Source organism: Astyanax mexicanus, chromosome 4 (assembly GCF_023375975.1).
Source record: "Astyanax mexicanus isolate ESR-SI-001 chromosome 4, AstMex3_surface, whole genome shotgun sequence".
In the NCBI taxonomy this organism is placed as follows: Eukaryota; Metazoa; Chordata; class Actinopteri; order Characiformes; family Acestrorhamphidae; genus Astyanax; species Astyanax mexicanus.
The window spans coordinates 12,047,904-12,071,284 of record NC_064411.1 but is presented as its reverse complement, the minus strand read 5'-3'; the positions used below and the strand labels follow the sequence as shown (position 1 = coordinate 12,071,284).

At 41.0% G+C, this 23,381-nt stretch overlaps 3 protein-coding genes across 3 annotated transcripts in view; all 3 read right to left on the bottom strand.

Moving 5' to 3' along the window:
- The window catches only part of LOC125801341 (zinc finger protein 239-like), a 289,352-nt gene extending 266,532 nt beyond the window's left edge, over positions 1-22,820 (bottom strand). Inside the window, exon 1 of the mRNA XM_049477904.1 lies at positions 22,789-22,820. The gene's annotated coding sequence lies outside the window, so the exon portion shown is untranslated. The remainder of the gene's footprint in view (positions 1-22,788) is intronic.
- Positions 1-23,381, bottom strand: part of LOC125801375 (zinc finger protein 239-like) — a 309,264-nt gene that overhangs the window by 67,771 nt on the left and 218,112 nt on the right. The window lies entirely within an intron of this gene.
- Positions 18,350-22,821, bottom strand: LOC125801408 (zinc finger protein 239-like). The gene is made up of 2 exons (XM_049478091.1): positions 22,789-22,821; positions 18,350-21,410 (listed from the first exon to the last, which is right to left on the bottom strand). Exon 2 carries the CDS (start codon positions 21,262-21,264, stop codon positions 20,377-20,379), a length of 888 nt encoding a protein of 295 aa, XP_049334048.1. The 5' UTR covers positions 21,265-21,410; positions 22,789-22,821; the 3' UTR covers positions 18,350-20,376.

Here is a 23,381-nt window from a genome sequence, read left to right as displayed (position 1 = left end):
CACGTGTTTAGACACAAGTACATTTTTGTGTCTAATAGAATACAAATAAGATATTTTACTTTTGGATTAAGAGTTCAATGCTAAAATATTTGGTCAAATAAAGGGGATACAAATGTGGCTTAAGAATTATCTACAAACTTTTGGTTGAGTTACTTTGCAATTTCTAGTGCGAAATAAACTTGAAAAACTACATTGAAAACAATCAATAAAAATTACTGGCATTCATTTAATGATTTTAAAGCTGTAAAATAATGAGTTGTTTATGGTGTTGCTAAAGGTAAATGTATTCTGTTAAACGGGTTCTGTAACAACTACATAATGATACCTGTAGGTGGCAGTAAAGCGGAAAGTGTCCACTTAAGCATTAAAAGCATAATGAAGGAGAGACTCCACTCACCCCTTATGAAGTGAATTTAATTATTTAATAAACTTGTAATTTTACACCCACTGATGCACTAAAGGTTTAACTGGAAGTCTTAAACCCTATCACTGTGTTCCTCATTACCATTTATCTTAAATATAATGCACTGTGTCTGTGAAAATGTGTTTAAATACATTATGGACTACATAGGCAGTAGGGAAGAAGGCCCCACAGACCTGCTGTAGCTGCAGAGGCTTTACTGCTGGTTCTGAGGTGTGTGCAGCTAACGTCTCTCTATTCAATTTAATGTAAGAAAAAGGTGAACATCCAGCAAAAACCACCTCTTTTCATTTAAACTCTGTATATTAGGTTAGAGCTACTAAAAAAGACAAAATACACAAAAAAGTATTTATTAAAAAATATTAAATATTGTGATATCCGTGTTTATACTTTCCTAGCTAGTGTTAGCTAGTAAATGTAATGTAGCTAATGTGCTAGTTAATTTAGCTAACGCTAGATTAAATAATTAGCTAGTTATTTTAGCTAACACTAGGTTAAATAGCTAGATAATAATGTAGCTAACGTTAGATTAAATCAGTATGTAGACATATTAGCTAACTCTAGGTTAAATAATTAGCTAGTTAATTTAGCTAACACTAGGTTAAATAATTAGCTAGTTAATTTAGCTAACGCTAGGTTAAATAGCTAGATAGTTCATTTATCTAATGCTAGGTTAAATAGCTGGATAGTTAATTTAGCTAACGCTAGGCTAAATAGCTGGATAGCTATCAGAGCGTATAATAACACAGAGGAAAATACAAACTTTTATCACACAGTTTTTAAACATGTTACAGAATACTAGAACAGGTCTGAGAAATTAGATCATAAAACAGACTGAGCTACTGTGAACTGTAAATTGTGGTTATGAATTATAAATGAGAAAAGACCAGTATTTTAGCTAGTTAGCTATCTATTCTAACCCTGAAAACCAGTTTAAACCACAGTGGAACAGTTTGTATCTTCCTCTGTGAATAATTTATCAGCATTTTGTTTAATGTATGTGAAAGTATTTAAATAGTATTTTACACTTTCTGGCCCTAACTGGTTTTATATATGTTCATCATTATTGTACAAAGTCTATATAAAACACTAAGAAGGTTACTGCTCTGTTATAACAAATGTTGTATTATCCAATGGCTAATAATACTTTATAAATAACTGGAATGCAATTTTTTTTAAGTTTGTACCTGAATTAAAAAGAAAGAAAATATTTATGGTTGATTATGAATTAATTATACAGATATATATAAACATTTTATTTACAGTTAATGCTCTAGACATTCCTTGTGTAAGTAAAACATTTTAATATGCACCAGTGATACGTAGTTTCTGATTTCAAGAGCTGTCAAGATTATTAGAGAATTTATCAGGATTAATTTGAAAACAAATTATTAAGTTAATTTGTGTTAATTTGAATATAAACATTTCAACATGACATGAGAAAACCACAGATAGTAAAGCAGGAAAAGTGTACAGTAGCAACATGGAAAAAAGACACAGAAAGTAAAGCCATGAGAGCAAAAGAGAGTAAAGCAGCGAGAGTGCACAGTAGCAATGCAGAGAAAGCCACAGATAGTAAAGCAGGAAGAATGCACAGTAGCAATGGAGAAAAAGCCACAGATAGTAAAGCAGCGAGAGCCAAAGAGAGTAAAGCAGCGAGAGTGCACACTAGCAATGCAGAGAAAGCCACAGATAGTAAAGCAGCGAGAGCCAAAGAGAGTAAAGCAGTGAGAGTGCACAGTAGCAATGCAGAGAAAGCCACAGATAGAAAAGCAGCAAGAGTGCACAGTAGCAACGCAGAGAAAGCCACATATAGTTAAGCAGCAAGAGCCAAAAAGAGTAAAGCAGCGAGAGTGCAGAAAAATCCACAGATAGTAAACCAGCAAGAGTGCACACTAGCATCAAAGGGAAAGCCACAGATAGTTAAGCAGTGAGAGCCAAAGAGAGTAAAGCAGCGAGTGCACAGTAGCAACTCTGGAACTGTCTCTAGAAAAATAGGTGCAGGGACTTCTTTATAATATTCCTCCTGATTTAACTGTCTTCCTATTTCTTCTATATAGGTGTCCCTATCCATGATTACTGTGGCGCTGCCCCTGGAAATGTGTCCGCTGCTGCCTTTATAGCTCTGCATCTTCATCTGGAGTTGGACCCCACAGGATGACTGGCCTAGCCTTAGACTGCAGTGCCACATTTTCCTGGTGGTGGTGTTCACGTATTAGATTAATAAGTGTCTCACCAGTGTGCTAAAATTCTTGTATTCTGTGCTTTTTTCATGTGGTTTATTTCAGTGTGTTTACTTTTTCTTAATTTATTGTTTTTTTGCTTTTCTTCCCTACAGGTGCAGTAAGAGATGGTGTATTTCCCCTCCCATGATGGGGATGAGGTTCATGCCTGTTTGGACCCCCATGTTGAATGGCCAAATTGGTTGGCTAAGAGGTTTGATCCCTCTGTTTAAAATGGGGTCGACCACAAAACATTTTTCTGTAGAGCAAGTCTGGTGTTGCAACATTTTGATTCTAAACTGAATCTTCTTCAGGCACAGACTTGCCAAAAAATTTGTGTGGGTAATTTTGGGGGGCTTTTAATTTGACATATAGTCAAAATTGACCAATTATTTATTTATTTTTTTTAAATAAGAATATTTTAGTATAGTGCAAGTACTTTTATACTGCTTGAATCGGACAATAGTCCAATATAGAAGCAAATACAAAATAAAGGTTTTTCAAAAAATTTAGATTTAATGTGAAATAAATATAATAAAAGTAATGAAATCAAATAAAAGGTTTTGTAATGGCTTTCTAATAAGAAGCAGAGGTGTCTTTGAGTCTTTTATCCGAGCAGCAGAAGCTGTGAAATGGGCAGATGGGAGTTTTACTTCACTTACACAGAAAGGAAAGTGATTGATTCAGAGAAACAACCAATCAGATTAAAAAAGGGGCAGGCAAAAGGCATCATCTGCTAAATAAAAAAAAGACTGGGCAGTTGGATCCAGCCATCTTGGAGGAGCAGAAAAAATGCACACTTTGTAAAAAATATTAATTTATTTAACAGGAACGTTTTAAGTTAACCTGAAACAGTGGTGTGCATTTTCAGGCTAATTGGCTCGCAGGATTAGCTACTTCACCTAGCTAGCTAACCCATAGCTACCATAGTATTTTTGATAGTCAGCTAGCAAAAAAATATATAAATATTTTAAAGGATATATTTGGGGAACAGGATATCTCTTATTAAATTAACTTGAGACAATGGTGTGCATTTTCAGGCTAATTAGCTAGCTAGCAAGTTTAGATACTTAGATTCATAGTTTAAAGTAGTGTTTATAAAGTCAGCCAGCCATTTATCAGACAAAACATTAAAAAAAAAGTTTTTAAATGATTATTTCATTTATTAAGGGAAATAAATCAAGAACAATATGTGGGGGAAATTGAGACTATTAACCCATTTAAAATTATGTATTTCATTGAACACTGTGTTGTACACCGTTGACACTGGGTATTGAGGCTGAGAATATAGTTACTCTTTCTCAACATGACTCGATATCAGATCATTATCTAATTATGTTTGAAATAGTTTTTAATCAAAATATCCTCCTCCCGCCCCGCTATATCAGCAAGCGTAAAATAACAACCGCAATTGCTAATGAATTTGTAAATAATCTCCCCGACTTAACTCTCTTAATCTCCCTTCCGTCCCATGAGCATGATCTCGAGCACAAAACAGAAAATCTACAAACTGTGCTCCGCTCTAACCTTGACAAAAATAAAACAAATCAGGGATAAAAAGCTAGCACCGTGGCATAATGACCACACACGTACATTAAAACAAACCGCTCGTAATTTTAAACGTAAATGGCGACACACAAAACTAGAATTTTTCCGGCTAGCATGGCAGCATAGTCTCACAGACTACAAAAAAACCCTAATTAAAACAAAATCCCAGTATATTTCATTGCTTATTGAGAAAAATAGAGACAACCCTAGATTCCTTTTCACTACTGTGGCTAAACTCACCGGCAGTCAAAAACAAACTAGCTCCGTTATCCCTGTCGACATTAATAGTAATGATTTCATGAAGTTCTTTGACGATAAAATTAATAGCATTAGACAAAAAATTCAGTGTCACTCCCAAAATTTACTTATAGATATCGATGAATGCTGCTCCAGCTCTGAGACACACCTAGAGTGTTTCAGCCCGGTTACAGAAAAAGATTTACTTAGTGTAATTAACTCATCAAAATCAACATCATGTATATTAGATCCAGTACCCACACAATTATTTAAACAGGCACTGCCAAAGGTGGAAAAAACATTATTAGAAATGGTAAATTCATCCCTTAGCATGGGCTACGTACCCAATTCTCTTAAATTGGCAGTCATTAAGCCCATTATCAAAAAGCCAAATCTGGACCCCCGCGAGCTTGCTAATTATAGACCAATTTCTAATCTTTCCTTTATAGCCAAAATCCTAGAAAAAATTGTGTTTAACCAGCTGCACTTGTATCTACAAAGTAATAGTATGCATGAGGTTTTTCAATCTGGATTTAGACAAAACCATAGTACTGAAACAGCTTTACTTAGAGTAAAGAGATCTGAGAGATCGTTTCCAGTGTGTTTACTTAAATAACGAATGCTCTTATCAGTCTAGAGTAAAATATGGTGTCCCTCAAGGATCAATACTGGGTCCATTACTCTTTACTCTTTATATGCTACCACTGGGTAAAATTATCCATAGGCATGGTATTAACTTTCACTGCTATGCTGATGACACGCAACTTTACATATCTGCTAAACCCAACGAGGAGCTCTGTATAAATCAAATAACAGACTGTATTAAAGAGATTAAAAATTGGATGACACACAACTTTCTCTTACTTAATTCTGATAAAACTGAGGTCCTTCTATTAGGTCCAAATATTGATAAAAACATAAATGTTAATACTGTAGACATAGACGGTCACTTAATTATACCTGGTAAAACTGTGAGAAACCTTGGGGTCATCTTTGACCCAATTCTTTCGTTTGATGCTCACATATGTAGCATAGTCAAAACTGCATTCTTCCACTTAAGAAATATAGCTAAAATCTGCAGTATACTCTCTCTGGAAGATGCTGAGAAGCTGGTACATGCATTCATAACCTCCAGGCTGGACTACTGCAACGCGTTGTTGGCTGGAAGTCCACATAAATTGCTCCATAAACTCCAGCTAGTTCAGAATGCAGCCGCGAGAGTGCTTACCAGAGCTAGAAAGTTTGATCACATTACACCTATTCTTTCATCCCTACACTGGCTACCTGTTAAATTTCGTATAGATTATAAAATACTTCTCCTGATGTATAAATCCCTCAATGGTCTGGCCCCGCATTATCTACAGGAACTCCTTACTCCTTACAATCCGCCACGTTCACTCCGCTCCCAAGACGCTGGCCTGTTATTAGTCCTGCGTATTAGAAAAAAACTATGCAGGAAGAAGAGCGTTCTTTTATAAAGCTCCCCAACTTTGGAATAGCCTCCCTATTAATATACGGGACTCAGACACACTCTCAATCTTTAAATCTAGACTCAAAACATTTCTATTTGCTCAAGCTTTTGAGTAATGTCTCATTACAATTTTCTTCCTCTTACAGCTTATCCAGCAAATATAAACCCTGTCCTAATCATCTGCTTTCTCTTTCTCTCCCCATGTCCTGAGCTGCTGCTACCAGTGCCCATCCCACTCCAGCAGAGTTTTATAAAACCATTCTAACCCCTTTTTCTTCCCTCCCCTCTCTGTTCTCTCTCTCTATCTTTCTCACATGTGCTGAGATGCCTGTCCGGCCGGTCTTCCTGGATGTGTCCGTCTGTGGTTCCAGCTTTCAGGAATCAGCCCTGTCATTCTACTCATCAGAATTATTTCACAACCCTTCTAACTTCTGCTTTTTGTTTCTCTTCCTTTCCTTTCTGTTTTCTCTATCTATCTCTTTTACATGTATGGAGATGCCCTGTTCCTGATGTTCCCAGCCTGGCTCTCCACTGCCCGCTGTGTTGTTCTCCGGCTCTGCAACCCTGCACTGATTACCATTAACACACTCAGTATCTGTTTCTGTATTAGCCATAGCTCTATAGTTTGTGCCCATCACATTTTTATATTCATAAATTAGTACCTGTTATATTAGCCATAGTTCACATTAATTCTCTGTACTGTTTTTGTTCTGTTATTTGTTTCTTATTTGTTTGTACTGAGCGGGTCGACCCGAGTAGGATGGGTTCCTCGGACTGAGTCTTGGTTCCTTCCAAGGTTTCTTCTTCTTAAAGGGAGTTTTTCCTTGGCATCTCTGTGGTGCTGCTCATAAGAGGCGTGGACCTGTTTTTTCCTGTAAAGCGGCTTTGTGACAACCTTTGTTGTAAAAAGCGCTATATAAATAAAATTGAATTGAATTGAATTGAACTTCAAGTAGTGACAAAAAGGACCTTTTGAGATAGGAGCCCTGAATTTAAGGACCCCATGGAAGAACCGTAATGAAACATACAATTATTCCTTCTAATCAAGTATTCATTTAATGTTACATTTTTTAAGGTTCTCAGCTAAATATTACCCCAAGTGGGTAGGGGGCTCTTTCCTTTTGCCCTACAGGAGATAGTAGTTTGTTGTCATTATCAACTAGATCCAGCTGGACTCATGTCAGTTTTTACATCATTTTCATGCCAGTAAATGATATTGTTGGAGTAGAGTTTGTCAGTTGACATGAAATCATTAAGTTGTCAGGTGTTTTTTTTTTGTTTTGTTTTTTTTAGCCTTTTTTAGCCTTTTAAATGCTGCACCTTAAAGTGCTAAATTCTGTGTATACCACTGTCACTTATTACTATACATTACTATACAACTACTGTAAAGTATTAAGTAGTTAGTTCCTATTGTGGATAATTTGGTAACTAGTAAGAGTTTTGGAACTACATTAAGTTTTGCAGTCACTACTATAATTTATTTAATATCTAAATTAATTGTGTTTTGCATATAGTTGACATGCATCCGCACATTCAAGCTTGTGCTGTGTCATGAGACTAATTTAACAAGCAAGTTTACATGTGTAAAGTGGTGGAGTTTGCTGTAACATCTTAACTAGTGCAATTTCATGGTCCTTCTCCTTTGCTGTTAAGTTTCTTCTCAGCCATTTATTCTTCTGGCTTTCTTAGCCAACTATTATGCTGTCAATTGCATATCAAAAATATATCAGCAAAATGATAACTGATGTAATTTTTGTCGTATTTGTCATTTAATTTTAGAACTTATATTAGGGTGGACATTGGTGTAACAAGATATTGTTGAAGGGTGAAAGCTGCTACCCATGTGGCCATTACGTACATATTTTACATAGTCTTACCTTTAGCACTGCCGCAAAAATAGAACGAAGCCGAGGTAAAAGCTGTTGAAAAATATATGATTTCCCGGTAAGAGAGATTGTTTGCAGTGCCTGGATGCAGAACCACATACACTTCACCAAAGATCATGGACTGGCATTAAATTGTATGTAAAAAATCGAATAACATCCTTGAAAAGACACACTTGTAAATGCGCTAGGTCACATGTGTCAAACACAAGGCCCGCGGGCCAAATGTGGCCCGCCACGTCCTTTTATGTGGCCCGCGAGAGCTTGTAAGATCTTAGTGTCTATAATAAATGGATCAGAAGCGTGCTTTGACCGAAAACTACATTTCCCACAATGCTTGTCGATTGTATTACCCGCGAAGTTACGGCTTACTGCCACTACACGGCAGTGTAGTCATTGATGTGGAAACCCTGCCGGAGGGAAGGTGTAACTTCGCGGGTGAAATGTTTATCCCATAATGTCCAGAAAAAGAAGCTGATGCAGACGGACGGCTGTGCTTCAAGGCGAAAGACCGGTATGCCTTTTGTGTTACTGACCAAAATAAACGCTTTTTAGGAGAGATATAAGCTCTGTGTAAATATTAATAAGACAATAGCTGACAATCTGTTTTAATGACATTAATAAACATCACTGTGACAGCGCTAGTCGCAGTTTCACCACAGCAAAGGACGAAGACGTGAATCACTTATCTAACCAGCCTGTACTGATTTCTGCCCCCAATAACCCTTTCAATAACCTCCAATAGCCTTTAACAGTCTTCAGTAGCCTTCAACAGTCTAACCCTGCAGCCGTGGTGTGTCCACTAAACTCCATAGTTATAAACATCCTGAGGTTAGCAGCGCGCTAACTGACCTGTTTATAATGTAATCCGAGCAGTGACTCCGTGACGGCTGCTCTAAACTGATGCTGTTAGCTGCTTGTGCTGAAAGATGAGCTGTAGAGAGCTGTATTATCCGGTTAGTGGGGTAAAAACCTTTATTTCCTACACAGAAGAACTTAAAATTTTTTTAAAAACGCTCCAGACTGGCTGAGCTGAGCCCTGTAGCCCGTGGCTGGGCTGTAGCTCTGACTCAGTAAAGACTGCGGGCTTGTGCTGCTGCTGCAGCTCCGACTAGTGGTTGTATGAGGAACTGCTAAATCTGAGGAACTGCTAAATCTATCACATGTTCTTAACAGCTCACAATTTTTGATTTTATATTTATTAAGCCTTATTTCAGTATCAAACGTTTTGATCAAAGTTAATATAACTTGTATTTTATGTCATTTCTATTCACTTGAATAGTTTGGTTCTTGATTGATGGAGTTTTTGGATTTCATAACATGACAAATTAAAAGGATTTATGTTAATAGAGCAACAAGCAAACATTTTTTCCATTTAGAGTTATTTAACATTAAAGAGTAATTACATTCATTTTATATTACATTTGGTTACATTTTATTACATTTATAAGTTACATCTGGCCCTCAGAGGACAGCCAATATGCCAATGTGGCCCTCGGCCAAAATGAGTTTGACACCCCTGCGCTAGGTGATTCTAAAATATGGATAAACTTGTGGGAACTACAGGACAATAATTAAAAACAATTAAATAAATGTTTATACTAGAGCTGGGCAATATGGCCACAAAAAAAAACCTTCGATTAAAAATAAAAAAACAAAAAAATTTAAGTGGATCTTTTTCCCCTACTAAAAATCTGATTAAAGATGATAAAGAAATGGTTAACAACTAGTTTTTATCCATTTAATTTTCACCTAAATGTCCACTTTGTGGTTTAAGTGCAACCAGAAACAAGCAAAGATAGAAGTTTAGGTGTTACGAATGAGGAGGGTGGACGTTCCTATTGGTTGATCGATGTCAGATACCATATATGGATTGTACATGTTTTGCCCATTTGGCGGTTACTATGGTAACGTGGGAGATTATATAATAAAGATCATTTAAATCGTAATACAGACTATAATCCATTTCTCTGAGGAGAGCAGATCCAATACTGAACTTAACTCCGACATTTCAGCTCCTCCCTCTCTGGGCTTGATTGCTCAGCCTGTACGTGAAAAACACGCCCCCTTCATTATCATATAAGGACAAGGAAAAAATGAAATAAATAAATTGGGAAATAAATGAATACAGAAATAAATAAATGCAGAAATAAATAGTTATGTAAAAAAAAGTAAATCGAAAAGAAATGTTAATAAAGGAACCCATGAATAACAAATTATTAGTTTTAATATTTTAGTATTAGTATTAATGATGCCCAGGTACTTTAGATGAAGTTACTTTGAAGTATATCTAAAATTCCATAGTTACATCAATTGACATATGTGATCATATTGGTTCAATATAAATAGTATAAATGTTTGGTTCAATTAATGATGCAAAAAGTGAATGGATATAGACAACTATACTACCAATATTTTCTTACAGGTAATATAAATTAGCAAAAAATGTAGGCTATAAAACGAGCAGCCAACACTGAAGGCTGTAGGCAGTGATTGACATCACCACCAGTAGCAGCAACAACTGTTTTTTTCTGGTTGCTAAAATATTTTCTGCAGTTAATTTATATCATAATACACACTAAAATGTGTAATTTAACATTTCCCTGCACATTAGACTAACCAATTGGAATTGCACTTACCATTCTGGTATATTTTTATATTTAACCTTGACCTGCTGCCACAGCAGCCATGCCCTTTTCTTTCTTTCAGAAAATACACCAGATCTCCAAGGTCATTGTTGCAATTACAAATGCTTTGGTCTGTTTTGCAGTGGCTCTACAGTCACAATTTGAAAAAGTTATATAATTTTTTTTATTATTATTATTCCTCACAGAACTACAGAAAGGTAATGCACAAATACATGATTGAAATATAATTATTAAAATAATAATAATAATAATAATTAGTTCTGTGTTGAATAATATCAGAATGTTTCCCCTCAACTTTTTTAAGAATGCCAGCACATTTGTTATTGCAGCAGTTTTCTGGGAGAACTTGAATAGGATATGCTTAATTTCTTTAGAATGTTTTTTATTTTTATTTAATATTTGTTGACTTTTAAATAATGTGCTACGTTAAATACTTTCAGAAAGTTCGCTAGGAAGCCCTGTTATCTTTTGAAATGAAATTCCATTTTTTAAAATTGCATTATTCATTGTTTAAATTTTGTTCATACAGAGTGGGGTTTGGTGTAAAATTATAGTTAATCATAGAGAAAAAGAATGACTCAAGATTTTATATTTTTTAATAGAAAATGAAACCAGATATTGTCGTAAGTACATAGATTTTTATATGCTGTCCATCCCCCCCAGTGATTAACGTTTGTGTTCTGAGATTATATGGATTAATGATGGTTAAGCTAGCAATCTGCAGTTGCAAAAAAGCAATTCAACAAGATTTGTGAGTGGTTAATTCATGTTAAATGGTATTTCTTATGCAGTTTTGTGCAATCATATTAAAAGCACTTTGTTGACTTTTTGAAACTGTTTATTCCTTTTTATTTACATTCATTAAGTAGGACAATGACTATTAAACAGTGGCAATTATCTTTAATATTTATCTTTTCTGAAGCAGGAAATGGTAGAACATGCGTTTGCTGCTCCAGATGTAAATTAAACTTAAAGCTGTTTACCAAAACACACTGTGATAAATAAATCAAACAAACTTAACTGTTTACACTTAAAAATGGAAAATAAATGGTACAAGATATAGTATGTTACCTATTCTTAGGATAGGACCTTGTTTTCATTTCCTTTATTTAAATAGTTCCCATTGTGACCATCAGGTCCTGTAAAATCTGCAGTATGAAGTTTGTGTATGTGTCCTCATTTATGATCTTAATAATATTTGTCTCCAAAGAAAAGTAAATTTTTCAGATGTATAGGTAATTCATTAATCAAAATTCCACAGTTCTTTTCTTTTGATTTGTTTTAAATTAAATGCAGATCAGTTAACATTATCTCTCTAAACCCTCTAGCTTAACTAGCTTAAACATTCCACACTGAAATAAAGTAGTTAACATTAGCTAACCTAGCTAGCTAAAACATTACACACTGAAATAAAGTAGTAAACATTAACTAACCTAGCTAGCTAAAACATTCCAGACTGAAATAAAGTAGTTAACATTAGCTAACCTAGCTAGCTAAAACATTTCATTATGAAATAAATTAAGGTCTTAACTGTCAATAAATTTGAGCTTTAAAATGTGAAGATACCTTGGATCATTCCACACTGAAATAAAGCAGTTAATATTAGCTAACCTAGCTAGCTAAAACATTCCACACTCAAATAAAGTAGTTAACGTTAGCTAACCTAACTAGCTAAAACATTCCAGACTGAAATAATGTAGTTAACATTAGCTAACCAAGCTAGCTAAAACATTCCACACTGAAATAATGTAGTTAACATTAGCTAACCTAGCTAGCTAAAACATTCCACACTGAAATAAAGTAGTTAACATTAGCTAACCAACCTAGCTAAATCATTCCACACTGAAATAAAGTAGTTATGTTTCATAGTTACTGACCGCCAGGGCGGTGCTTAATGTGAATGTATTCCCTGCCGTGCCCACGGCGAACCGAGAGTTGTATACCAACGAAGTCACTACACGTGACACAGCGTGTGACGCAAGCGGGGTATAAATGCCCCCTGGCACTCGCTGCTCCTCCTCTTTTTCTTCTCGCCCAGAACCGATTGAGTGCAGCTCGCTTCAGAGCTCGGATTCCGACCTCTAGAGCTGTTTTTTCATCATCTTTTTCTTCTCCTTTTTTCTTCTCCTATTTGGATTACTCGTCGCCAGTACCCACACGAAGCTTGGGGCTCCAAGCTTCGGGTTACTGTGCATTTCCCGTCGAAGCTCGAAACCAGTGAGGACTCCCACCGTAGTTCTAACCTAGCTTCAGTACTCGTCCGCTGCCTCAGTTTATCGTGCGCTCGGTACACCGAGTTCACTTTGACCGCAGCGAAGCGCTCGGCGCCGGGATTAGCCTCAGCTAACGCCCCCACGAGCGGCTATCTACACTGTGGTGTCTTCGCCGGAGCCGACACGGTGAGTACTCTCTCCTTAGCTCTACTAGCGTTACGCCTCGCGAGCTATCTGACCTAGCTAGCTAGTGCTCGGTACACCGAGTTCATTTAGCCGGCTACGAATCGCTCGACGCCGGGGTTAACCAGAGGCTAGCGGCCCCACGAGTAGCTATCAGCCGAGCGGCTGTCAGCACTGCTGTGCCTTTTCGCCGGAGCCTGACACGGTGAGTACTCTCAACCGTAGCTCTAACTAGCGCAAACTCCTCGTGAGCTATCTGCTTCAGCTAGCTGGTGCTCGGTACACCGAGTGACTTAGCGGGCAGCGAGGCGCTCGACGCCCGAAGCGAGCCAGCGGCCACCGCGAGCGGCTGTCAGACCCCCTCCCGGAGCCGCGGCCTACCTAGCGCTGCTATGCTAGCCTCGATTAGCTGCATGCACTGCCAGGCCGTCCTGGAACCCGACGACGGACACCGACTGTGCCCGTCGTGCCTGGGCTTGGACCATCTACGCGAAGCGCTCACAGACCCATGCATCGACTGCGCGATGATTCCCATGGCTATCCGCCACGAGCGGCTAGCGGGCCTGGAAGCACGAAGCGAGGCATCCCTCCCCGCGACAACGCCCAAGGCTCGGGGAAAACGGAGCGCGGATAGCTCGTTAGAGCCACCGCGAAAAAAGAAAGGCTATGGAGCTCTCTCTAACCGTGTGGACTCGGTTGTATCGGAGTTACACCAGCTAAAGAACCTGATCTTAGCTATGAACAGCCAGACACAGGACCGAGCAGGTGAGAGCCCCTCGGTCGAGTTTAAGGAGTCTGTTTCGCCAAGGCGGGAGGCTGAGTTTGACGTTCTCTCAACGGCTGCCTCCAACGCGAACTTTACACAAGGGTCGGCTCTCGAGCACGAGATGGGGTTCGGATCTTTTCCGACCGATAGCTCTCCTGCACCCCCACACTCCCTGTCTTCGGATGGAGCCAAGGGAAGTGAGGACACACACCCCGCAGCCTCTCGCAGGGCTTCAGTGGAAGAGACGCTTAAGTTAGCCTTAGCTAGGCTAGGCCTGGATACACCAGCAGCAGGGAGCGTACGCTCTAACGCGCTGTTTAAACGCCTGGAAGCGGGTGCTTTCGCGGTGCCGCCTTGTCAGGACTTCGTGTCTGAATTCTCGGCTGCCTTTCAGAGCGAAAAAGCAGGTCGGCCGACGGAGACGGCGCGCTTGCTAGCATCCATGGCCGGAGCGGCTGACTATGGACTGGCCTCCATGCCTGCGATCGACCCCTGTGTGGCTTCCACGGTGGTTTCGCCAGACGAAGCGCTACGGCCGGAACCTCGCTGCCCGAGCGCGGAGTGTAGGCGCACGGACGAGCTGGTTGTTAAAATGCACAACTCAGCGACGCGGATGGGGAGACTGCTGAATTCCCTCTGCATCCTGCTTATTGCGCTGCAGAATTCCCCCGCATCCACGGAGGACTCAAATAGCTCGGAGGAGCTTCTGAATCTAGCCCTCTTGACCGCGGGTTACATGACCCATGATACTGGTCGGCTCGTCGCTACGAGCCTGCATGCTCGGCGCCAGGTGTGGCTGGCCCAATCCTCTCTGCCCGAACCTTGCCGAGCTACGCTGCGGTCCGTGCCTCTCAAACCCGGGTCTCTCTTCGGACCAGCAGCCAAGGAAGCCCTGGAACGACGATCCTCCCTGACGGAGGCTCGAAAGCTGCATAATACCGGGCAGCCACAGAGTTTTCGTCGCCCACTACAGCGGACTCGAGGACACGATAGAGAGAGGCGCTTTGGAGCCGCAGCTCCGCCGCCGCGCCCCGCAGGCCCCACGGTCCCGCCGAGAGCGCCTAGGCGACCCCCCCACCCTTCCAAGCCGCGTGCAGCTGCCGCTGCTGACCGCCGCTGACATGCTACGGCCGGTGACGCTGTTGCTCTCACCATCACATTTGGCCTACTGGACAAAGATGATCTCAGACCCGTGGGCTCTGAGCACCATGACAGTGGGTTACAGACTGCAGTTTCGCCGTCGGCCACCAGTATGTTCTCGCCCTACGGTGACCAAAGTTCGGGATCCCGTTCGGGCTGCAAGTCTCTCCCAGGAGATAGGCTCCCTGCTGGCCAGAGGAGCCATAGAGTTAGTAGACCCTCAAGTTCACCCCGAGGGGTTCTACTCAATTTATTTTGTTGTTCCGAAGAAAGACGGCGGTTTGAGACCGATCTTAGATCTCCGTCGCCTGAACAAATTTTTGAAAGTTCTTCCGTTCCGGATGTTACACACCGCGGCTGTTCTCCACGCGGTTTCCGAGGCGGAGTGGTTCACCCTAGTGGATCTCAAAGACGCCTACTTTCACGTTCCAATCGTTCCAGAACACAGACGGTTTCTCAGGTTCGCCTTCCGAGACAGGGTATACCAGTTCAGAGTGCTACCGTTCGGCCTTTCACTGGCACCAAGGGTGTTCACGAGATGTATGCGGGCGGCCCTGTCCCCCCTTATGGCTCAGGGGCTGAAAATCTTGCCCTATCTAGACGACTGGCTGCTGTGTGCCCCCTCGGAGCAGAGAGCTCACACAGACACACTCAGATTACTGCAGCACACGCAAGCGCTGGGGCTCGCGGTGAACTGGAACAAGAGTGTTTTAATTCCTGCTCAGTCCATAACCTTTTTAGGCATGGTCTTGGATTCACGTCGCATGTTGGCCACCCTGCCTTCAGCTCGCGCTGCGGCTATACTATCGGCCATTCACAGCCTCAGGTGGGGCGCCAAGGTGCAGTATGTGAGGCTTTTGCGACTACAAGGTCTTCTCACCGCCGCTGCGCAGGTGGTGGCACTGGGGAAGCTCCACATCCGACCATTTCAGATGTGGCTCATCAGTCTGAAACTGGATGCGGCACGGCACAGGCACACACGCGTTCGCATTACCAGCGAGTGCTTGGCTGCCCTCGATGTCTGGAACTCGGCACCCTTCCTGCTGTCAGGGGTAACGATGGGCCAGATTCCTTCTCGCAGAGAAGTGATCACTACAGACGCGTCAGCCACAGGCTGGGGGGCTGTCTGGAACCACAGCGCAGTGCAGGGTGTTTGGTCCATGCGGCAGGCGCGAGACCACATCAACATCCTGGAGTTACGTGCCATAGTGCTCGCCCTGAGACATTTTCTCCCGGTGCTCCGCGGCAGACATGTCTTGGTGAGATCAGACAATGTGTCAGCAGTCTATCATGTAAACCACTTCGGCGGAACACGGTCCCGCAGGCTATTAATGCTGGCACAAGAACTCTGGACGTGGGCTCACCCCAGAGTGTTATCTCTGAGAGCATCTCATGTGACAGGCGCCACCAATGTCATGGCGGATGCGCTATCTCGCCGTTCTCTTCACCCAGGACGATGGAAGCTACACCCGCGTGTGGTACAGCTGGTGTGGGAACGGTTCGGGGAGGCTCGAGTAGACCTCTTTGCCTCTCCAGACACGACACACTGCCCTCTCTGGTTTTCGGAGATGGCACTATACAGCCCATTGGGCCAGGATGCCCTGGCTCACAGCTGGCCGAGAACTCTGCTCTATGCCTTTCCCCCTTTGCCTCTGATTCCGGCTGTATTGGACAGAGTACGCCTGGAACAGCATCGGGTCCTCTTGGTGGCCCCGAAGTGGCCGTATCAAACATGGTTTCCAACGCTGCTGTCATTACTCCATGGGGTTCCATGGGAACTTCCGTGTCGAGCAGACCTGCTTTCACAGCTGAACGGACAGGTGTGGCACCCACGTCCGGAGCAACTCCGGCTATGGCTGTGGCCCTTAGGCCCACCAGCACATTAGACTCGTGCACGGCCCAGGTCAGACGCACGATCGATAATGCTAGAGCTCCTTCTACGCGGGCTCTATACGAGGGCAGGTGGAAGGCTTTTGAAGCTTGGTGTATTAACCAAGGTGTGGTACCACACCTCTGCACACTACAGACTGTCTTGTCCTTTCTCCAGACGCTACTGGAGGAAGGCAGGGCCGCTTCGACGCTCAGGGTATACGTGGCGGCCTTAGCCTGTCACGTGATGCCGGCGGACGGTACTTCCTTGGGCTCTCATAAGCTTGTGACTGCTTTTTTGAAGGGAGCTAGGAGACTGGCTCCCCCTCGTAAGCCGCGGTATCCCCCCTGGGATCTTCCGCTAGTCTTGAACGCTCTCTGCAAGGCTCCTTTTGAACCGCTAGAGCAGGCAGAGCTGAAATGGATCTCTCTAAAGGCTGCTTTCCTGTTGGCTGTTTGCACAGCAAAGCGGAGCTGTGAGCTGCATGCGCTGTCTATCAGCCCCCTGTGTTTACAGTGGGGCTTGGATGATTGCAGTGTGAAACTGAGGCCGAACGCTGCGTTTCTGCCTAAGGTGTTGAATCCTGCTTTTGTGAACCAAACCATTGATCTTCCAGCCTATGGGGACGATTCTGATACCAGGAGGCTAAAGTTATGCCCTGTAAGAGCTCTACGGGCATATGTTTCTGCTACGACGGCTGTTCGTCAAACGGACCAGCTGTTTGTATGTTTTTCTGCTGCGAAGTTGGGGAAACCACTTTCGAAGCAACGGCTATCCCACTGGCTGGTGGAGGTTATTCAGGGGGCCTACAGGGCTGCAGATCGCCCTTTGCCTGCCCCGACTACAGGACATTCTGTCAGAGGCATCGCCACATCTTGGGCTGCGCTTCAAGGAGTGTCTCTACTAGAGATTTGTGCAGCGGCCACATGGTCGTCACCATGCACCTTCTCTCGTTACTACAGTGTGAACGTGGCAGCCGCCGAGGGCTTATCTACGGCGGTTCTGTCTGGAATCTCCTCGTGACATCGCTGGTATGCATCATCCACATTAAGCACCGCCCTGGCGGTCAGTAACTATGAAACATAACGCTAGTTACGTATGTAACTGTGGTTATGTGAATAGTGGATGACCGCCAGGGTTCTTGGTCACTCGGATTGCGAGAAGAACCAAGTTTTGAGGAGGAGCAGCGAGTGCCAGGGGGCATTTATACCCCGCTTGCGTCACACGCTGTGTCACGTGTAGTGACTTCGTTGGTATACAACTCTCGGTTCGCCGTGGGCACGGCAGGGAATACATTCACATTAAGCACCGCCCTGGCGGTCATCCACTATTCACATAACCACAGTTACATACGTAACTAGCGTTAACATTAGCTAACCAACCTAGCTAAATCATTCCACACTGAAATAAAGTAGTTAACATTAGCTCACCTAGCTAGCTAAAACATTCCACACTGAAATAAAGTAGTTAACATTAGCTAACCTAACTAGCTGAAACATTTCACACTGAAATAAAGTAGTTAACATTAGCTAACCTAACTAGCTGAAACATTCCATACTGAAATAAAGTAAATGTTAGCTAACCTAACTAAATGTTAGTTAATTAAATTTTTTAATTAAAAATTTGAACAGTGTTAACTTGCATGGTAAATTTTGAATAGGCATGGTGACCATCACAAAGTGAAGCATTGATTATTTAATATAAGGAGTAAATATGTGACGAATACCAGGACCCGAGGATACGAGCGCTGATTAGTAAACAGGTTTATTTACAGGACTAGGCAAACAGAGGTGGTCAGGGACAGGCCAGGTCAGCCAAAACATTAAGTACACACAAAAACTCACCAGTCAGGCAGCCTATTACTGTGAATAAGTTTCACATTGAAGGGCAGCCTTTAAAAAGTTTTTTTTAATGTGATATGACATAATATTTGTCTCATTTACCGTTGCAGTTCCATTATAGTTAGCTAACTATTGAACACTATTTTACACTAAGCAACGCATAGCCCCTTCCATCAGAACACTGAAAAGGGGTTTGACAGCCATGGCCCCACCCCCGTAGTGAAAACCATGAATCTGATTGGTTAGATTGTCCTGCGACTTTGCTAAAGACTCATTACTACAACCTTCACAAAATCAGTAGAAGGGTCACTCAGACACACGGGAGGGGCAGAAGTCATTTTAAAAAGCTTTGATTGGTTAGAACTGCTGTCAGTCAGATAAGAGTCCCATAGCCACTGAAAAACACAGACTAATGCTTTTATTTAGTTGCTGTTTTTTATTTTAGTTAATTCATAAAATATTTGCTCTTAGTTTACAATAACTATAATTAGAAGGGCCTTACTGCACACCACTGCTGTAATCTGTAAAAACACTTTGTGAGTTGCTCTGGAAAAGTGCTATACAAATAGAGATTACTTACTTACTAGCATTGTAAACCTGTTGGGAGCATCTGCTAAAAGCTCTGTATCTCGGTAGGCTGGCAGTAACCGGATGTTTTTTTTACTTTACCCAAGTCCATTATTGGAATTCTCATTTGGGTGCCTGTTAGTAGTTACACAATAATAACATAAGACATTCTGAAGATCCATCAGGGTCACAGAGAGGTTATCAACCATTTCTTGGGCGGATATTTCAATATAAAAGTATTTTTTTTATTGAAACACAGGCATATAAGTAAATGTAGAGGTGAAGCAATACAAACATAATAGTTGGTCCTGGAAAAAAAGAAGAGGAAACTAAATAATTTGAATGTTCTTAGAAACTTTGAAAATCACAAAAAAAAAACATTAAGCAAGATATGACATCCAATAAGAAAAGGATAAGAGTATATAGCTTGAGTAACACAACAACCAAATATACCTCTATATCCCTCTTTGGTAACAGATTTTTAATCAGACTGAACCATAGACCAAGGAGAACACCAGCAGAGGGAGTGAATGAGTCTGCAACCTTACTGCGCTACACAAGCCTGATTTGGGTTGATTTCAGTATGGGAACTACAGCTGGAGTGTTTTATTTAAACTCTGGAAAGGATTTTTTGGTCTCTCTGCGGGTCTGGATGCTCCTCTCTGGTCTACATGACAGTACCCGGCACAGTGTCGTCTCTCTGTAGCTCTGGGTCTCACTTTTGTGATCACTCTCTCTGGAGTGGCTAAGTTGGTGTTTTCCCCTTCTCCTTTTTATATGGATGGGCCTGGTGGTTATTAGCATTAAGCTAAACTATGCTAAGCTTGGGAAACTAAGCACGGCTTTTACAGAGTGAAAACAGAGATACTGGAAATTAATGGAAATAATTAAATCTGCATATACTAGAAAAGCGATTAAATGCTTTTAAAACCTTCTAAGCATAAGCACTTAAGATTTGATCCAAAACGCTTGGATGCAAGCTAAGAATCCTACTCTACTACTAACGACTACAACATCTGAATTTTAAAGACTAAGTTATGCTAACCTAACATCTGGTGCAAGCACTGGCAGTGCCCTCACTCTAACTTAAACGACCTTCCCTTCTTCAGAACTAAACTCATAACGTAACTACCCTAAAAACTGAGCTGTGTCTCACGAAGAATGTCCTGGAATATCAAACATACAAGAAAACATAACATGGAATTCAATAAACATCATCCCTGGATAAAATTCATTTTGCTGAACCTGTAAAATCCATTGTTAAATTCAGTTCATGTTTGTTTCTGGTGGAACGTGTCCCAAATGACAAGGTAAAACATTTGTGTAGGATAAGGTGTTCTGTCTGAAAGATTTACGATTTGCACTTTTAATTGCCGTGGGACAAATTTGGGATAGTTTTCTCTCCCGTGTGAATGCGCTGGTGTTTTTTTAAATGACTCTGTTGATTAAAACTCTGCCCACACTCTGAGCAGTGATACGGTTTCTCTCTTGTGTGAATGCGCTGGTGTATTTTGAGATTACTCTGTTTAGTAAAACTTTTCCCACAGTCGAAACAGTAATACGGTTTCTCTCCTGTGTGAATGCGCTGGTGATTTTTAAAATGACTCTGTTGATTAAAACTCTTCCCACAGTCTGAGCAGTGATACGGTTTCTCTCCTGTGTGAATGCGCTGGTGTCGTTTGAGATCACTCTGTTCAGTAAAACTCTTCCCACAGTCTGAGCAGTGATACGGTTTCTCTCCTGTGTGAATGCGCTGATGGATTTTGAGAGTACTCTGTTGAGTAAAAGTCTTCCCACAGTCTGAGCAGTAATGCGGTTTCTCTCCTGTGTGAATGCGCTGGTGACTTTTGAGATTACTCTGCACAGTAAAACTCTTCCCACAGTCTAAGCAGTAATACGGTTTCTCTCCTGTGTGAATGCGCTGGTGACTTTTGAGATTACTCTGTAGATTAAAACTCTTCCCACAGTCTGAGCAGTGATACGGTTTCTCTCCTGTGTGAATGCGCTGGTGACTTTTGAGATTACTCTGTTGATTAAAACTCTTCCCACAGTCTGAGCAGTGATACGGTTTCTCTCCTGTGTGAATGCGCTGGTGTTTTTTGAGATCACTCTGTTGAGTAAAACTCTTCCCACAGTCTGAGCAGAAATATGTTTTTTCTCCTGTGTGAATACGCTGGTGTTTTTTGAGATTACTCTGTTTAGTAAAACTCTTGACAGAGTGCTGATGTTTCTCCATGTCGGGACTTGGCTTCATTTGTCTTTTAAATGTAGCAAACAATTTCTGCGTGTTCTGGAGATTCTTCAGGATGGCTTCTGCTTCACCTCTTTCAGCAGTTTAACTTTGCTCTTAGTTAAATATCCTGGTTGTTGGTGATGAATTTCAGGAAAATATTTTAATTTCTGGAAAAAACAAAGAAAAATGCCATTGAATATTAAAATAAAAGCAGGTCAATTAACTAAAGAGATTCTAAGTCATTCTAAGTGAGTGATGTTACCCTTTAATCTGAAGCTTTGAGGCGTGTGCCGAAAAAACGACACACACTGGTTCAAATCACATTGCCGATGCTTGATTTGTTCTTCATCACGACAGATGATGTCCAAAGCTTTTTCCTTTAAACCAATTTATAAAAGTTTCCACACATTAACCAAATACATTAATCCAAATCAATGCTTCACAAACCTGATTTTTTTTTTTTTAACAACTCCTGATAACAGTTCATTATTTTCCACCACACTGGCTTCAGGCTAACAGTGATATGCGCTCCTGAGTTCAAGATGTGTTTTTTGGAAATGTTGATCCGATGCAGTTGTCTTGTTGGTGCAGGGAATTGTAGTTCAAAATAAAATCACAGCAAAATAATGACCTTTTTACTGTTACAACACATCAACCAACCTCCAACAGGAGTGTAAAACATAAGAGTCTCTTTTGTTTACTAAAGGTTAACACAATTATAACAATTTGTAAGAATTCATATTATTTTATGTAGTTCTTTTTCAATTATTTTTGTAGTCTTTTTAACCTCTTACACAAATGTTTAATTGTGTATTTTTGTCAAGTTGCTCAAAGTGTGATTCTTCTTCTTATTTTTATTACCAAATTCATGTTTTTGTTATTATTATCATCATTATTAAAGTATCAGCAAAAGAGCAGCTGGAGAGTGTATTCCACAGTAATGGTTTAACTGGGATTTCTTAAAAACAGCGGGGCTAAAGATGTTGTAATTTGCTAATATTTGTGTTTGTTATTACAGTGAAATAGCAAGTTTTCTGTTAAATCAGTAAGCTAATAAATGGTACTTGTGAAATTCCTCTTCTTGCCTGAACTTTTCCTCACTATAATCACTAAATCTTTCATTCTTACATTTAATATTTTACAAGTGGACTTTTATTTTGACGGGAGAGTCACATGACTTACCAGCAACTGTTGTGGTGGAACCGGATTATGTAAAGGACAATGAACTAAACTAAACTAAATTAGTGTAACTAAGAAATGTGTAGAGACTGATCACACAAACTTAAAAAGGAATTTCCACAGAACTGATTTATCTCAGGTGTGTATTAGTGATGTGGGGGAGGGCTATGTATGATCTGTAAAGCCCCCCATCCCCAGCTCCCCGACCCCCTACTGCAGACTGCTGAGCAGAGCTAGGAGAAGATCCAGTGCTGGTGGTGTAAATGCTGCACATGCTGAAGGTGGTGTGGGTGGTGTTGATGTGGGTGTAGGAGTGAATGTAGAACAGCGTGATGGAGAGAGAGAGAGAGAGAAACTTCTCCATACCTTCTGTTGTTCAGCTGATCCTGCTCTTCCTCCTCTCCAGCTACAGTCCCCGGAAGCTCAGCCTCATCCGGGTTATGTGGAGCCCCGCCCCCTCCCCCGCTTTATCACATTATACCCCATCACCGCTAGAGGGAGCCCGCGAGGGAGTCCTCAATGCATGGAGCTGAATGGAGCAAAACAGCTAAAACTCTCATTTAAAACACTGTATAACTACTTCTCTGGAGTTTTCCTTTAATTTTACAAAGTAGAACAAAGTATTTCACTAAAATAGGAAAGAAAACGTACCACTATATTTCCATTTTCTAAAACTAATGTTTTTATTCAGTAGATTTACTAGCATTACTGCTACTGATGCTGGAGTTACACCCAGAGCTCATTTAAATGGATTAAAACTGCAGTTTATAAGCTTTAATAATTATCTCTGCGGTGATGCAACTTGTCTCATTTCTTTTATTGTTGAGATTGTGTAAATATGAATGAGAGTTTGTTTAAATGTTTTCTTCTTGTTGGTACTTACATAGATGAAAATAGTAATATACTAAAATAAATAGGAAAACATATTTAAATATAACTGGAACATACTTGGGTTGTGG